The 17,467-nt window shown below is 46.0% G+C and overlaps 1 protein-coding gene across 1 annotated transcript in view; it reads left to right on the top strand.

Annotated features, from left to right (window-relative positions):
- ATP11C (ATPase, class VI, type 11C) overlaps positions 1–17,467 on the top strand; it is a 66,061-nt gene that overhangs the window by 22,795 nt on the left and 25,799 nt on the right. Inside the window, exons 2-9 of the mRNA XM_009997250.1 lie at positions 101–189; positions 5,833–5,952; positions 7,496–7,585; positions 11,493–11,573; positions 12,563–12,670; positions 13,228–13,356; positions 16,244–16,347; positions 16,999–17,049. Coding sequence (XP_009995552.1) covers positions 101–189; positions 5,833–5,952; positions 7,496–7,585; positions 11,493–11,573; positions 12,563–12,670; positions 13,228–13,356; positions 16,244–16,347; positions 16,999–17,049 — 772 coding nt within the window. The remainder of the gene's footprint in view (positions 1–100; positions 190–5,832; positions 5,953–7,495; positions 7,586–11,492; positions 11,574–12,562; positions 12,671–13,227; positions 13,357–16,243; positions 16,348–16,998; positions 17,050–17,467) is intronic.

Raw genomic sequence — 17,467 nt, 5'->3', positions numbered from 1 at the left:
AGCCCTTGCTCTTGGACCTGTGGGCTCTTAGTTCTTGTAATGCAATGTTGGTTTTGGCTTTTTTCTGAGGACTGTGCATGTTATCAGCCCTTTCCTGCAGCCGTAGGGCAGAGCTGTGGGGTTCATCCTGATCGATCAAATTCTCTCTCTCTAAATCAGGAGATCAGCCTAAAAATGTGGTCAGCATGGGTAAGCATAGTCTGTGCTGCTGAGTTTTTAAGGGTTTTCTCAGAGTGTTGCTTTTCCTGGGGTAGAAATTACTAAGGACAAAGAGTCATAGAAAAACTGGCAAGAAAAAACTCAATTAAAAACACATTGATCGGGCAAAGAGGTTGGTTGGTGTGCTGAGTGACTTGGTGAGACTGCCGGGTGCTTTGGGGATGTTACAGTAAGTTTGTGAAGGCTTTTTGAAATTGTTGCTGTGTTTCTCTTGGTTCTTCTAGGGCTAACTGAAATGGGAGCTAGAACAGGCTGTTCTAGGAGGTGGTGTTGTTCTTGCAGGCTTTTTTTGTAAACGAGGTTGTCTTCTCAACTACTTTAATGATAAATGGAACAATACAGGAGTGATTAGACTTTAAACTATTCATGAGCCAAGTAATATGATTTAATCTTCTGCATATATTTAATATAAGCTGTGATTTCATTCAAATTTTTGAGCTTTGTACTTGTACTATGTAATTATCTCTGGTTTTAGCAGATGACTTTTTTAAATGCCTGTGGCTTTTATTAGATCTTTTTTTCTTTAAGTTATTTGTATTTACTTTGTGGCTTGAAGATATCTTTAGCAAACATGAAAGGAGTTTCTTTTGATTAGTTCTGGTTTAGGAGCTTTCTGAAACCATAGTAAATCAAATGGTGTGGGTCTTTTTTTTTTCTGCCACTATTTTTTCTCTGTAAATGGGTCCAGGAGGTAGCACAGACACCTGTTTTCCATATGGGGGATATAATTAAACACTTTTGCAGCTGCCCTAGAAATAGCCCACATAGAATGACTCTATGTCAACAGCGGCTGTAGAGCACAGGTTCACCTCTCTTCTTGAACTTGGTCTAACTCCATTAATTTTTACCCAGGCTTGCTAATTTTTACCTAGGTTTGCATCTTTTATCAAGTACTGTCTGGGTACTTTGCATGGTGCTGTGCTGGATTCCCAGAAGTTTGGGAGGGTGGGTGAAGAGCCTCTCTGGGAGCCAGGCAGGAGCTTTGGTGCTGGGCAGGAGATTTTTGTGGGAGAAGGGCATGGCTGGAGAGGGATAGAGGCACAAAGGGAGGTTTGCCCAAACTCAGGCGAAGAATCTGGGGAGTGTTGTGGGCTGCAAATGAAATTCTGCCATCTCTATGTAATGCTCCAACTGTTTCAAGTCATAAATGGTACTGGGTCATTAGTTGCAACCCTGGACTTTTTATTAGCCCTGGTCTAATGCCTTCTAATCTTAACCTGTCACTAATTCCTGAAAGGAAGGTTTATAGCAAAATGCTGAACCTTAGCTGAGCTTCCATGGATGTATTGATGTGTGGAGATGGGCACTGAAAATTTGGACAATATAAGAAAATAGCCATTATCCCTAATGTTGTCTATTCCAAATTCCTGCTTCCAGCAATAAGTAGCCTTTTGACAAACTTGGAAGTGCAGGAGCATTGGCTTATACCACAATATTGAAGAGAAGGATGGTCTGTGTCAGAATTTCTCTGTGGCTCTACTGCAGTAGCAGCCTTTGCCCTGCTGTGCCTGCAGCAGAGCCTGTGTGCCTGCATGGGCAGTGTGATTTATTGCTGCAGCCTGGTCCTGCCCCAGGTGAGAAGTGAAGATGGATAGTGAGCTGCCTAATCAGTAAGATGTTCCTGGCAGAACAGCACAGCTTTACTAGCCTCATCATTTTCTCCTATGATTTGTGTTTGTCACCCTAGTTGTCTTCCAGCTGAGCTCCTTCAGGAGAGATCTGGTTTGGGTGCCCTGCTAAGAGGCTGACTTGCTGGTGGGCTTGGTTAGACACTGGGGGAGAAGAGCAGGAGCCCAGACCTGAAGCTTGAAACAGAGCAGGAGAGATCCACATCTTTGGGGCTGGTCTTCAAGTGATGTTGAGCAGAAGAGTGTCCCTTCTCAGAGGCACCTCCTGCTCTCCCTCCTCTCAGTTCCCAGGGTGTGTGGTGCCCCCTGGGGTGCTGTTTTGGGTTACTGGGGCACAGTATGGTAGAGAGGGGAGCAGGATCACCTACCAGCATTCCCAGATCCTCATGGCTTGATGGGAGGATGCACCATCCTAAGCCCCTGGACAATCTGGAGCTGCTAATCCCTATGGATAGCTCTGGTTCTCCCAGCACTCCTGCAAACACCACACTTGGGCAGAGGGAGGTGATAAAGTGCATGTGGGGAGTAAGTGTGTTTATTTTCTTAAGTGATCCTTTTGTCATGCCTAGCTCTAAACAGAAGAAATTCTGGCTGTTGTTTGCACCAGCTGACTCCTGCACCCCATGGCATGGGTTTTATAAAACCCCACCAGGCAACGAGGCAGCCATTTGAAATGTATCCAAGTAATATTTTCATTTTATTTTGCCATTGGAATTAATTTTTTTGTGAAAGGCGGTTGGGAAAAGTCATCTCAGTCCTTTCCTCACTAATCTGCATATTTTATAATTTCCTCCAAAAGCCTGGCAGTTACTCCTTAAATCTCCTTCTAAGTCTCTGTTGAGAGCTGTTATTAGGACTCAGCAATCTATTAGCAACCTGGAGAGCTGTTCCAGGTGGGCTTGGCAAACCAAGAGCTCCTAATGGCTCAGCTGAACCCAGGCCTCTTGTCATGAGGTATCATGGTGTGCACTGGCTTTCTGGGAGGTGAAAAAAACAGATGTGGTTTGAAGCCTTCTAGCTCCTCACGTGGCTGCAGGTGTGACACCATGATGTGGGAAATGAAATGCTGGGAGCTGTGGGAGTCTGGTTAGACCACAGAGTGAGGACTTCTCCCTCTGCTGCCACTGCAGTGGGCTCTGCACCCCAGAGGGGGTTGCTGTCATCTTTGCAGGCAATGCAAAAAACTGAAGGGGAGTTGAGGGCTGAAAGCCCACCCAGGACTTGGTGGTGGTCATTTGGTGGGGCTTAGTCAGCTACCACACAACACCTGGGGTTTGGCTTCTCCACATGCTCCAGGTTTCCCATGGCTAACTATGGATGGTCTTGAAGAGTAAGTACCTGTGTATGTTTTTCCAAGTGTGTTTTAACCAGAGCTTTGTTGCTTCTGTGCCAATGTGGGTGCTTAACAAACCCCCACCTTGCTCTTTCCCACCACCCTGCCAGCAGCATGGGCAGGGGAGGGTTATTTCCTCCTAGCACTGGAGGGATGCTCACCAGGCTCACCCAGCTCCTGCCTGGGGACTTCAGGCATGGGGACAGTCTCTGCTCCTCAGCTCTGCTATGGTGTGGATGAATGGCTCTGCCTCCCACTCCTGGGGTGCAGGTTGGTGAGACCCATGGCTGCCACCTCTGTAATGCAGTAGATACATCAGGGACCTTTTTTGGGGTCTCATTTTTGTTCAGAAGATGTGATGTTTGCAGGTAGTTGTGGTGAGACTGGGAGAGTGGTTGGCCTGTGCTGGGGTACTGGCATTCCCTGGCTGGAGTGTGTGCCTGCCTGGTCTGTGTCTGGGAGGCAGCTGAGCCTGAGGGGTGCTGGCTCTGCCTCCAGGGTGTGCAGGGACACCACGCAGGGGTGTGAGTGAGAGGCTTTCTGCTCTGAGCAGCTGCTGCTGGTGGCTTGAGGACAGCTTTAGTGAGAGTGGTCAGCACACTGAACTGGGATTAGGCATGGTATAAAAACACTTCTTTAACAAAAGGTGCTGCAGACATGGATGAGGAGCTGGGGGAAGGAAGAGCTGCAGACCTTACTCCTGGGGCAGGATCCATTTCATAGTTGCTGCTCCAGGTACATGAATAGGGCTGGCTTAAGTTTCAATTATTGATTGTTTTCACTTTCCCAAAGCAGTGGTTAGCTCCAGGCCTTGCTGTCTTAGCCTGGTTGTTTTCAAAGCATCTTTTCTACAACTGGGTTCTGCTGGCAGCCTGACCAGCTTGCCTGTGAGGGGCCCTTCAGAGGACTGGGATGCTGAGCTGGGCTCGGGGCACACCAGGAGCACCCACCTGTGTGGGCTGAGCCTGTGCCAGGCAGCTGGCATGGGATAGGGATTTGGCATTTCTATCTCCTGCCCTGGGGGGTTTTCCAAGCAAACAAGCTTCAGGGTTGAGGATTAATAAGACTAAGTGCAGTATGAACAGCATCTGCTGGTGTTTTGGCAGCCTTCCTGCCTGCTAATGCCCTTGAACCATGAACAGTGACAAATGTCTTCCCTGCTTGTGTTTTAAAATCCAAAATGTTAAATCTGAGGAAACCCTCACCTGACCTAAAATGACCCTTTTTTCCTCCTACTCCATTTCCTCTTAGAGGGCATTTTTAATTAACTTCAGAGTTTTAAATTCAACCTTGCAAAAGGCTTCCTGATGCCAGCCAGGTCTCCTCCTCTGGCCACAAGTGTCTGTGGCAGCAACACTTCATTATATGCACATGGAATGTGGGCAGAATGAAAAGCTGATTTTTAAACTGTTGCACAGTTCTGTTACTTTTGAAACAGAATTTTTTGATCTGCTGAGTACCTTGTATGTGCTGGGCAGCCTGCAACTGGGAGATGATCAAACTGGAGCCCATGAGATGCCCTGTCTACCTGAGAGCTTTCCCTGGGGCTGGAGGTGGGGACCTGCATTTCCTCTGCCTTCTTATGAGCTTGCAAGTGTTTTTAAATGAAGTTAGAGGAAGGTGGAAATTTGTATTTGAATTACATTTAGTTAGAAGAGCACTCTTTTTCATTATATTCAGATAGCTTGTTTACTTTGTGTTACTTTAACACAGTTTTCATTTTGCTGGGAGGATCTAACTTTAATTTGCTGGTGCCACGACCTCTCCTGTGAGGGCCTGTTCTAAGCATCTCTTGTGGCTTCATGCAAGGGATGCTCTCCTGCCCTGGAGCAGCTCTGCTTTCCATGGGATTGAATTTATTCTACTGTAATTCCCCTCGTCCTTTTCCCAGGCTGGTGTGGAGCAGAGAGGCTGTCATCAAACCCTTGTGACACCAGGTTATCATTCACTTATGACATGCTGGCATCCTCAGCACCCTGTATGTCTTTTTGAGGAGTCTGTGATGGGAAAGTGTCTACTTCATTATTTCTGGTATTATCTGAGATATTAAACCAGCAGATGTATGTGTGTATATATAATTTAAATCCCAAGTCTTTGTGCACCAGAGCAAGTGTAAAGGCAGGTGCAGTTTGTGTTGTCATCTGTGGGATCCTGGGTAAAGCCTGGAACCATTGTAGAAACCCAAGGCAGAAGGATCCTCCAAGGTTGGGACTAGGAAGAGCTGTGTAGAAGTCATTAGGGATATCATTTAAGTGCTTGAAAAAGATATTCTCCTCCAAGAGAGGAAAATTGCCCTGCAGATTGGCACAGGGTACAAGCACAGGCTGTAGCATGGTATATATGAGTGGTGACCTGTCCTGGTGTGGTTTAGGATGCCCTGTGGTCTGAGGGGGGCTGGTGACTGAGCAGTGGTGGGGACTCTGGGTTGCAGGCTCAGAGTTGCCTTGGTTTGGTTACCTGACCTTACATGTGCCTCTTCAGTCTCTGAGCTTCTGCTGGGGCAGAGAAGGGAATTTTTGAGGTTCCGTCTGCCTTGTTTCCCATGAACAGCATGGTGCCTTGGGAAGCTGGAAGCTATTAATATAAATATTTGACTTGATTTTTTTTTTTGAGCTAAAAGTTGCTGTTTCCCTTTTGTGGCTGCCCTGACAGTGTGCTGGGGAGGAGCAGCGGGTGGGCACGCGCACCGTGGTGGTCGGGCACCGGCCCGTCTCGGAAACGGACGCCTACGTGGCACAGAAGTTCTGCGACAACAGGATTGTCTCCTCCAAGGTGAGCTTGCTCTGCTCCTGCAGGTGCGTTGGGCATCAGTGTTCCCTGCTCCCGTGTCCACCCTGATGGTTGGTTTTGAAATTGAGAAACTCAGAATTCCTCAAGGGTGGACGTAAAGGTCAGACTAGAAGTGGAGCAGCTGAGTATGTGCCTTTCACTGCAGCTCCAGCCTCTGTTAGTCTTTGTCCTATCCATCCCCGCGGGGGTGTGTACAAGTTCTGTCCTTCTGGGCTGGATGAGAGCAAAGCCCATGGAGACAAGGGTTTTGTGGGTCTTTTATGGTGAGGGTTTTTTTTTCCTGGCATTCCCTTTGGGAACAGAGGAGTTAAGTGTAATACAGTGTGAGGCAGCAGCAGCTCAGATTTACAAAAAGGGGATGGGGGTTATTTTATAAATGGACAGAAAAATAAGATTCCCCTATTTTATTATTTTATTCTGTGGGTTCTTTCTCTCTTGAGATGGGATGAAAATAACCATGCTCCATTTATCCCTTTGGATGAAAGGGGAAACATTCATACTGTATTAATGCAGCTTTTGTTTATGGTGGAAAACTGTGTGATGACACCCGTCTGCCTTCTGCTTAGCTTTTTTCCATGTCCTTCTTGAAGCCATTTCAAAAGATTTGAAGCCAATTCAAGTAAAATACCAAACAAGTGACATCCTGTGTTGTTACCACAGCTGGATACATATTTTGTTGTGTAGGATTCACGATGCTCAGCACACAGGCTTTTACTTGAGCTGTAAGGAGGGTTTTCCCTTTCCTTTCTTTTTAATACGGCTTGGATATTACTTGTTTATATATATCTGGGCTGTCTGAGTTCATAGTGAGGAAAAGTTTTGAGTCGGACCATATTTCACTTGTGTAACATTCCCACTGATGTTTCCCTGGCACACAAGGGTCCTTCAGAGAGTACAACTTCCCCTGTTTCAGTTCCTTCTCTGACAAAATGGTTTGTTTTAGCACTAAATTTAATACTTCCCTAGTTTATTTTTGAATGGTGTGTCCTTGCTCTTCTTTTTCCATTTATATTTGCTAGGCATGGAGTCTTCTTACCTGACCAGTCTCTTTATAATTGAATGGATATTGGTCTGAAGACTTGACTGCTTATTTTTTGTTTATTCAAGGCAGACTGAAGGATCAGGTATTAGACCCCTTATTTTCCATGTTGTTCTTAAATTCTACATGTTTTCCAAAACAAATGATTCAACAGCCCTCTTAAAATGGTAATGAAGCACAACCTAATACATTTGTAAGGACAACATGGCTTTTTTTTTGTTTAACAGAACAACTCTCAGATGGTTTCAGGAAAAAAAATCTCTGGGCTGTGCATTTATTTCTTCATGAAATTGTGTCTCTACAAATGCCTGAGTAGAAGTTGGATGCTGAAACAGATCCTGTTTTTTTTACCCTTCACCATGTGCAACAGTGTGGTTTGGGTTATTTTGACAAAAGATTAACAGTTGCCTGCTTTAAAGTAAACAAACAAACAATCCCAGTCAGCCCTGTGTCTGAGTCTCTGTGTGAACCCATCTTTCCCCACAGTACACCCTCTGGAACTTCCTCCCAAAGAACCTTTTTGAGCAGTTTAGAAGAATTGCCAACTTCTACTTCCTCATCATCTTCCTTGTGCAGGTAAGAGCTTCAATGCCCAGGGTGGGTTTTATTTATGTACTCTGGTAAGCACAACTTGAACAACAAGTGAAGTTCAAAGCTGACTGGTGCTTGTAAGTAGGTGTTTTGCTGTCTTTTTTTTTAACTGGAAGCTGTGTTATGATTCTGACACACCATCCAAGGCATAATTACAATTTTTGGGCCTTTCTGAGATGATGTTTGAATGACTTTTGAAACAATTTAAAGAAGCATTGTAACTCTTGAAGTGTTAAAATCAGTCAACTTGTGAAAATACATTTGGTGCTATGAAATTAAGATCTAGTTTTTTGTTCTGCTCCTTAACTGTCTTTTCCCAAGTTATATGATATTTATATATCTTAGTTATAGAATCACAGAATTGTTTTGGTTAGAAAAGACCTTTAAGATCATCAGGTCCAACCATTAACCCAGCACACTGCCAAATCACCACTAAGGTGTAAAAGAGTAAAATCTGGGAACGTGAAGCTTCAGGAAGCTGCTTTACACAGACAAAATAGCAAATTTTATACACAACCCCCTTTCTGCTCTGTGGCTTTGGCTAAGGAGCAAATCCTGAGCACACCTGAGGACTCATTTTCAGTTCTGTGAACCAGGAAAATCAGGCTGTCACAATGAATTGGGGTGAAGGGAGTTTGAGACAGTCACCACAGTGCATTTACTGACCTTTTAAATCCTGCACTTGGGCCTGGGGCAGACAGTCTCCTCTGGGGCTGAAAATAGACATCAAAACCTCCACTCCAGCAAATGAAACAGCCCTGTGCAGCTCCTGCTGTTCTCTGGTGTCTCCGGGGTGCTGGTGGTTCAGGTCTGGGGTATCACTCCCTTCTAGGCTGCGTGTTTAGAAGTCAGATGTCTACAATGTTTTGTCATTATGGTGAAGAGTTATGGTTTATGGTCCCTTTGGTGACTGCTGCAGAATCGGGGGATCCCAGGCTGATGGCTGGGGATGACTCTTCCTGGCAGTGCTACATGAGAGGCCAATTTCTCCCAGCATCAGTTGGCTCGCCTCCATCTCTTGGTTTCCCTGGCCTGGCTCCACTTTGTCAGGCTGAATTTGTAATTTGCCTTGAACTGAAGCGATGCCCTGGAGTCAAGATGTCCTTTTTGTGTAGTTGGCCATTTAGTGATGTGGTATTACATTTTATCTATTGACCCTCCGGCCATGAAGAATGTGAGATATTCTTGGTTATACTTACAAAACTGGTTGCAGTTTCTCTGCATGTCCATTGTACACAGATGAGAGAAGAGCCTGGCTGTTCCCCCTTGGTTTTATTCTGTGAGCACCTCTAAAATAAAGAAGCAACCCTCATGATCTAATAAAGAAAATCAAACCCACTTGAGCAAAACCCAACCTGACAGCACTTGCTGCTATGTAGAGTAACTGGCTGCCCCCAGGTGCTCATTGTTCTGAAGATGTCACTTCCCTTAAAAAAAAAAAAAAAAGCACTCAGGTTCTGTTCATTTAAAATACCAAGGGTTATACCTTGATAAATGGTGTCCATAGCTGGTGCTTATATTTAAATTACTTTAATGGAATTGCTTTCTGCTGCATGAGGAGGATCATGGTGCCTGGCCAATCTACCTCACCTGCTGCTCAAATCCTTTATCAGAATGTTTGGGAGTCCAAATTCAGCTCTTGTTTCAGAGAAAATAATGTGCATTAAATGTGTAACACTTATTAGCACATTAACAGGGATAAAAAAAAGTGGCTGTTTCTTTGATACTTCTATTGCAACACCCAAAGGAAAAGGGGAGTGAATGCCTGGTGGAAGGTCCTGGCCCAGAGTAAGAATATTCTAATGGTGTTTGTAGGCAGACCAAGCTAATTTAGGAGATGCCAGGAATGAAAAATGTCCCTTTTGATTGATGGAGATGTCCTCTGGGCTGTGATTGTCAGTCTCCTAAACAATGAGTTAGGAAGAAACTATTAATTAACAGGAGGATTTTGTCACTTTTAAGTGGATCCAAATTTAGCTGATGAATTCTTAAAACAGCCCAAAAATAGCTTCAAAGTAGTCTTCCTTTAATGTGCTGGCTCATTGCTTGTATGTCCCTCAGCTTTCCACCAGGCCTGAAAGGGAAGAGTGGTACCAAGCCACAGGATGTGCAGAGTGTGCAATCTCCAAATACATAAATGAGTTATTCTGGGGATGTAATCTAATATTTGTGTTCATACATCTATAATACTGCATTTGTGCAGACAAAAGTAATATCCTTTGTTTAAACAAACACATACAACTGCATTTTGACAAGTGCAGAAAACTCTCCAGCTGGGCAGCAGGAGGTCCTCTCCCTTGTCCTCAGCTAAAAGCCAAAGTTGCTCATGTATTCCCAAGATCTGTCCAGTTTTTGCTAGATGGCTTCTGGCTGATTGGCCTAAACTTTAGAATGTTGCCTGGTGACTGGCCATCCTGTGTGATGTGGCTGTACAACCCTGACACTGTCTTCACTCAAGGTTGTTCCTCCAAAGTCTGGTTCCTACCAGACTTTCTATCTGTATACCTGTTTGAGCCAGGAAGCCATTTGTGTTCCTGGAAGAATTTGTTGTGTTTATCTTGGTTCATCAGGCTACTTAACTCACCACTTACCTGGATGCTTCTTGTGGTGGTATGTCTTCCACTTCAAGGTGATCTGGCTTTTCTCTCCTTGGTCAGAGTGTAGGGTTAAATTGCAATGAGCAGCATTTCACAGAGCTAAACATTTCCATGTAGCTTCCTCCCAGCCTAGGAAAGCAGTCCTGTCCTTAATGCAGCATTTTATGGGCAGCCATAAATAAAACAATAAAAACCCAAGTGCTGCTTTATGTGAGTATGCCAGGGTAGCACAAACAAATGGAGACAAAATCCCTTTGTGGGGACACAAAGCCTTTCTGGTTAGCTTCCCCATCCCTTTCATCACAGCCCTCACTGTCTGCCTCTTGTGCTCGTGTCCTCTCTGGAGACAGCAGGAAAAGGAGGCCAATTTTGTGTGCCCTGGTTGGAAGGTGGGGCAAGAGTGCTGCTTGTTCTCCTCTTACATTATGCTCTCCAAGTTATGAACTTGTTCTGCTGTTCTTACCCTCTAGGATAAGTAATTATACAGTCAGAAGAAGCAGTTTCCCACAGCCTGAAGGTTTAATTAAGGAGGAAGGGGTTTGGTCTGTGCTGCAGCTCAGGGAAGGATCCAGCTCTCCACCTCAGGGCCCTCGTGCAGTTACTGGGCTTAAATTGTGCTCTGAACCCTGAGTTTGAGACCTTGAAGTCAAAGTGTGGGTTTCTGTTTTACATGAATATTCATGTTCCATTCTGCAATATATTTCCTGGGTAATTTGGGCTGAAGCATGTTATTTTTAACCTCTGAGTGTCAGTGGTTCAAGATGACTGGTGCTGTCCTCTGTCTCATAAGCAACCATATTTTAGGGTTCAGATTTGTCCTGTCTTCACTGCCAAAGAGGAGAAATGGCCCTCCTGTGGCTCAGTGAAAAATGAGGCTGCTTTTCATTTAAGGTATTGCTGCTGCCTCTGCCCCACCCTCCTTCCCTGCCTCGTTGCCCTCCAGCACACCCCATGGTGAGGGCAGGTTTGTGGGCACCCACACTCTGAATAGTTGCATTTGTGTAGCCTGTCCCAACAGCCAGGCTTTTGTTTCCCACTACAGCAAGGCCAAAATTAGGGTTTTTCCTACCTGAGGACATCCCACAGTCTTCAGCAGGCGGTGCTCTAGTCTCCTTGAGTTAAAGGAGAACATCCCTGGGGAGGCCTGTGCTGGTCCTTCTTGTCTGCCCCTGCCACCTCTGCTGGGCTGTGATTTACCCCCAGGGGTGAGCACCCTTTTTCCCTGGTTACCAGAGTTTTTCATTCTTCTGCTGCCTGAAAACCAGTTGTCAGCAGTATCTTTTTTCTCTCTGCAGGTGATAGTGGACACCCCAACCAGCCCAGTGACCAGTGGCCTCCCGCTCTTCTTTGTCATCACTGTCACAGCAATCAAACAGGTACCAGTGTCAGCGTGGGGAGAGTAGGATGCTCGTGGGGGCATACAGTAGAGAAAATGAGGAGCATGTCTTTGAATATACTTAGTAGTCACTAAAATGGGCTTGTATGCTTGGTGAATCCCTCTCAGAAAGACACACATCCTGGTGCTTTTCAAGAGAGGAGGCTGTTTTGAGTGGAGTTATTGGTGTCTCTCTTGTTTTGGCCACGTAAAGCATCTCTACATGTGCTGTTGTGAACAAGCTGTGAGTGTCACTGAAGGTTACAGCTGTGGTTCTGGCTTTACTTGAATTTTTCTTCTCTTTTTAGAAATGCTCTCCAGGTCTTTTCAGGATGCAGAGACATGCTCCAAATATAGCCCATGCTCTGCTCCTGTGCTGGTAAATGGAAAGGCTAAGTTCTGTTCAACCACTCCACTAGTCTCAAAAATACCTAATCCTCATGTTAAAAGCCCTTTTTCCTCTTATATGGACATGTGACTGTTCAAATTTCCTCTATAAGAAGGTTTGAATAATAACAAAGGAAGTTTCTTCTGAAGGGGCCAGAAAGGGAGACCTAGAGTAAAACCCATCTGCTTCAAATCTGAATGTTTTATTCTTTCAGTGAGTACTGAAGAGCCCTGTCCTGTGTTACCATAGGAAAGACTTGCAGGGTGCTAAGTGTATTACTCATTTTATCAGCCTGTTCTTGCCAGCACTGAGAATAATAGAAACATGTTAAAGTAATTTAACTGCTCATTGCATGCACTGCATATAGATTATTTTTGTGTGTTATTTTAATCTGTTCCAAATCTGTCAAATATGCACATGGAGTTTTTACAAGTATGTTGATTCAGTCTGAGCTACTCTGGTTGATGTTCTGTCAGGCATGAAGGAGGTCTGAGGACTAGTTAAGTTTCTTAATTAAATCTCTCACTCTGATCCCACTCATCCTCTTTCATTAGTTCCCTTGCTTTGTCATGAGTTGGTGTTGCCTGTGTTTGTGTGCCCAGGGGTACGAGGACTGGCTGAGGCACAGGGCTGACAATGAAGTGAACAAAAGCAACGTCTCCATTGTTGAAAATGCAAAGCAAGTGCAGAAAGAGAGTGAAAAAATCAAGGTAACTGTTAACTGATGTGTAATGATTCCTGATGGGAAGGAGAGGGTGTGTGGGAGGGAGGTGAGGGCAGGGCAGGAGGGATGTACTGCAGTTGAAGCTGCCCCGGTGCGTGCACTTCAGACAGGTTTGCTCAGGGAGCCCTTTCTGGACAAGGAGGGAGGCTGCTCTGTTTGATTGCTTTTGAAAAGCTGTCTCACAAAAGCTGTTCTGGGGCTGACAAGTGACAGATCTGTCAGTGTTTTGCACTTTGCTGGGACAGGCAGTCCTTTTCTATTTCCAACTCTCCCAAGGACACCAGAAAAGTACACTAGTTTGACGTTAATTTATCACCCCACACTTCAGACAAGTACAGAGACTTTTGCTCCGTCGAGATTTAAATGCCAGCTGTGCCATGTGGGTGCTCTGAGTTGTGGCGTGATGCCTGCGGACTCGGGCACCTCTTGGACCTTCATTTCCCTTTTAGCCAGGGTGACTTTCTTGGGCTTTGAGAAACTAAATCCGTAACCATCTAATGACAGCCAAGAAAGCTTTTAATGTGAATGTTCCCCTTCTACCAGGTTGGAGACATAGTAGAAGTGAAAGCAGATGAGACCTTCCCCTGTGACTTGATATTTTTGGCCTCGAGCAGCACAGATGGGACCTGTTATGTCACGACAGCAAGTCTTGATGGCGAGTCCAATTTCAAGGTGATGGGGATGGATGGGGCAGTGTTGGGAAGCTGGTGCTCTGGGGAACTCGGGTGCCTGGAGCTGCTACTGATGCTGGTGCTTTGCACAGTGTGTGAATAACTGGAGGGTGCTTCCACCCAGCCCATGTCCATGGCCACGTGGCTGTATTTACAGCTCTGCCCTGTCTGCTCCCAGTATGCCAGCACCAAAGTGCCCTGGGGATTGTTTGTTTTCCATTTTGTCTCCACCAACCGTTTCTGCTGGTGCTGCCCCAGATGGAATCGTGTGTATCAATACAGCTTTGCTGCCTCATTGCCCAGCACTGCAGGCGTGTGGGTGCTTCCCTGCTCCAGCCACACGGTGCCAGGTCTGGTGTGTTGCTAGAGCAGTGTCTGCAGCTGCTCCAGCTTCCTTTCCACTGCCTGCTAGTGCCTCTGTTGTGTAACTGAGCTTTTCCAGTAAGATCTGGGACTTTCTGAGGCAATGTGTCTGGATTAATTTGGGGAATTTTTCACCAACCTGGGAAAAACTTCTGGGTTTTCTGTTGTTTTTTTCTCTCCCTTTCCCTGAATCAAATGATGAAATTTAATAGTAGTCTTGCTCAGTCAGTCTCTTCTTGAGTGTGTTTTCTTTCTTTATTCACTCACCCCACTCTCTAAACTAAGGAAAGAAACAACAGCAAACAAACTCGTGTACATGGGAAGATATGAAAATTTGGTTGCATTTATGTTTTATAAATATTTATACAGATAAATGCAACAGCCTTAGTATGAGTGGAAGATACTTTAAAAGGACATGATTCATTCCAGCACAGTCTGATGGCAGTGGGAATACTGTCATCAATCTGATATGTATTGTATGAGGTCTGGCTTGTCCTTTTAGGGGCAGCTTTAACTGGTACTTGAAGTTGTGGTTAGGAGCTGATGCAGTGCTGGTGCACCATACTAGTTCCACAAGTAGAGGAGTGGAGCTTTGAAGTGACTTAAGGCTAAAAATAGGTAACTAATTTCTTTGTCAGGTGTATCAGATGCATGAGTTCCTATAATTTCTGCTGAGCATTGGCTCTGACTTTTGAATCTAAGTGCAAAGCTGAATTTCTATTTCAAGCCCTGTGGTTGTTTTTCCCCTAGTTTGTGAATTCCTGTAGGTGACTGGGAGCTGTCTCTTTCTTGGCAAGATGAAGATGAGTTTGAAGGGGAAGGGGCAATAGAAAAGGAAGTGCTTTTTGAGGAAACAGGCCTAACATTAGGAATCAGGGTTTGCTGTGAAAGGAGTATGAGGAAAACACTCGGGTGCTCACAAAATCCTCATCTGCACAGGTCTGCTGTTTGCCTGGTGGGGATTTTTCAGGTATTTGGGGCATGTCAGGTCGAGGTGTGGGAGAGATGCCTGGTTAAGTGGAACTGGAGCAGAAGTGTAAAAGGGAATTTGGCAGATCTCTGTCTTTGAAATATGAATCTTCAGTCATGCAGTTGGGTACAAAACCCTGCAGAAGGGTCAGGCTTGGTACAGGGCACTGCAGGTGCAGCTTGAGGTGTGTTTTACAAAGCCTGTGGTTTATACCAGAGACTTGAATGTGCTTGTGCATCTGCTTTCAATAGGAGAAGCCAGGCAGGTCACCAGCATGGCACCAGGGTAGGCATTCATAATGTCATGACTACAGCCTGTGTCACCAAACGGATCCTCCTGGGATGTGTAAGGAGGGGAACGCAAACGTAAGGAGTAGAGGAAGCTTTTTAATGCATTTGTTTATGAAGATGGATTGAGGCAGCCTTTCTTGGCAAGATGAAGATGAGTTTGAAGGGGAAGGGGCAATAGAAAAGGAAGTGCTTTTTGAGGAAACAGGCCTAACATTAGGAATCAGGGTTTGCTGTGAAAGGAGTATGAGGAAAACACTCGGGTGCTCACAAAATCCTCATCTGCACAGGTCTGCTGTTTGCCTGGTGGGGATTTTTCAGGTATTTGGGGCATGTCAGGTCGAGGTGTGGGAGAGATGCCTGGTTAAGTGGAACTGGAGCAGAAGTGTAAAAGGGAATTTGGCAGATCTCTGTCTTTGAAATATGAATCTTCAGTCATGCAGTTGGGTACAAAACCCTGCAGAAGGGTCAGGCTTGGTACAGGGCACTGCAGGTGCAGCTTGAGGTGTGTTTTACAAAGCCTGTGGTTTATACCAGAGACTTGAATGTGCTTGTGCATCTGCTTTCAATAGGAGAAGCCAGGCAGGTCACCAGCATGGCACCAGGGTAGGCATTCATAATGTCATGACTACAGCCTGTGTCACCAAACGGATCCTCCTGGGATGTGTAAGGAGGGGAACGCAAACGTAAGGAGTAGAGGAAGCTTTTTAATGCATTTGTTTATGAAGATGGATTGAGGCAGCCGCCGTGACTTGGAGCTCTGGAGAGCTCCTATAAATAGAGCCTGGAAGGCAGTGAGCAGATCCTTCGTGGGCTTTCCAGTTAATTGTGAGAGATGAACCTTTGCAGCAGCAGCTGCTAAAAATAGGTTGGAGTCTGCCAGTGCCCTGCCTGATCCCTGGGCACTGGATCAGGCATCTAATTACCTTCAGGAATGGGTCGGTGTGGATCCCTGGGAGTCCCTTTGCACCAGGGGCACCTGCAGCCTGCCCCAACCCCAGCCAGGGCAGCACCAAGTCCCCCGGGGAAAACCAGGCATGATTTTGGTGCACTGAACAGATGTCCAGGAGCTGCTTCTCACTGTGGTTTCTCTTAAGCTTATTGGCTTCAGTCTTCTGTGGCTGAGAGATGCTCCAGCTGTCTTGTGGGAGCAGGGTGGTGTTTTGTGAGCTGCTGGTGCTGAGGAGCCTTTGTGTGGTGGTGTTTTAAGTAGCAGGGTAAAACATGGGCTGAGTTGCTGGTGACACTGCTTCTGCTTCTCTGCCCAGACTCACTACGCGGTGCGGGACACCACGGTGCTCTGCACGGATGAAGCCATTGACACCCTCACGGCCACCATCGAGTGTGAGCAGCCACAGCCCGACCTCTACAAGTGAGTCTGCCCCCCAGCCTGCCCTGCAGCTGCCTGGTGTCACCCCCTGCAGCCCCCCGAGACCCGTGGGCTGGGGGCATCTGATGAGCTGCAGCTCAGTGAACCCCAGGGTGGCTTTTTTCATCAGAGACCCAAAGGTTGCTCGAGGCTGCCAGGCTTCTTCAGGGGTGACACTGCACTTCTTCAGGGCTCGGTTTCCTTGCAGCAGAACCTCCCCAGTGCAGTGCTTGTCCTGCTGTACTGAAGGGTTTTGTGGAAGCTCAGGTGTTAGTGATGGGCCCTGGGCCTGTTCCTCGGCCACTCGACCTGCCAAGTGAAGTGCACTAGGCTGAGTGACTTCCAGGAGTGAGTGGCCTTTGTGGCTGCATCCCTTGAAGGAGTTTTGCTGGGCTGTGTTTCAGTCTGTGATGGGATGTGCTGGGCTGCCTGGGGTCAGGTATTGCTGCTCTGCTGGTGGGTGGCAGCTGGGTGGGGGATTTCCTGGCCAAGAAGGTGTGTGGCTTCTCCCTGTCTTGAGCACAGCCACCCCTGAAGTGTTAAACTCTCAAATATACTTATTTATGTGTTTGCTTCCCCCTTGCTTTTAAAAGTATGCTTGTAGTAGCTCTTTATATTGTCTTTGTAATACAATTTTCTTAATTTTTAATGCAGATTTGTTGGAAGAATTATCATCTACAGAAGTAACCAAGAGCCTGTAGCCAGGTTGGTCATGCAGCCATCTCTGGCCCTTCTAAAACTGTTGGATAGCTACATCAGATTTCAGGGATCTGAACTCCTGCTGCCATCATCCAGTTTCAAACTGAAATACGAGAGATTTAGATTAGACATTAGAAATAAATTATTTCCTGTGAGGGTGCTGAGGCACTGGCCCAGGTTGCCCAGGGAATTGTGGATGCCCCATCCCTGGAAGTGTTCAAGGCCAGGTTGGGTGGGGCTTGGAGCAACCTGGTCTAGTGAAAGCTCTTCCCTGCTTATGACAGGGGGATTGGAATTAGTTGATCTTTAAGGTCCCTTCCAACCCAAACAAGTCTGTGATTCTGTGATCATTAGGGAGTGGTTGGTTTGCTTTAACTGTTCCAAATATTTCATTATTAAGAGGGGTCTGCAGTTAATCTCTCCA

The sequence above is a fragment of the Chaetura pelagica genome, unplaced genomic scaffold, assembly GCF_000747805.2.
Source record: "Chaetura pelagica isolate M959 unplaced genomic scaffold, ChaPel_1.0 scaffold344, whole genome shotgun sequence".
Classification (NCBI taxonomy): domain Eukaryota; kingdom Metazoa; phylum Chordata; class Aves; order Apodiformes; family Apodidae; genus Chaetura; species Chaetura pelagica.
This window is presented reverse-complemented; position numbering and strand designations above follow the sequence as displayed.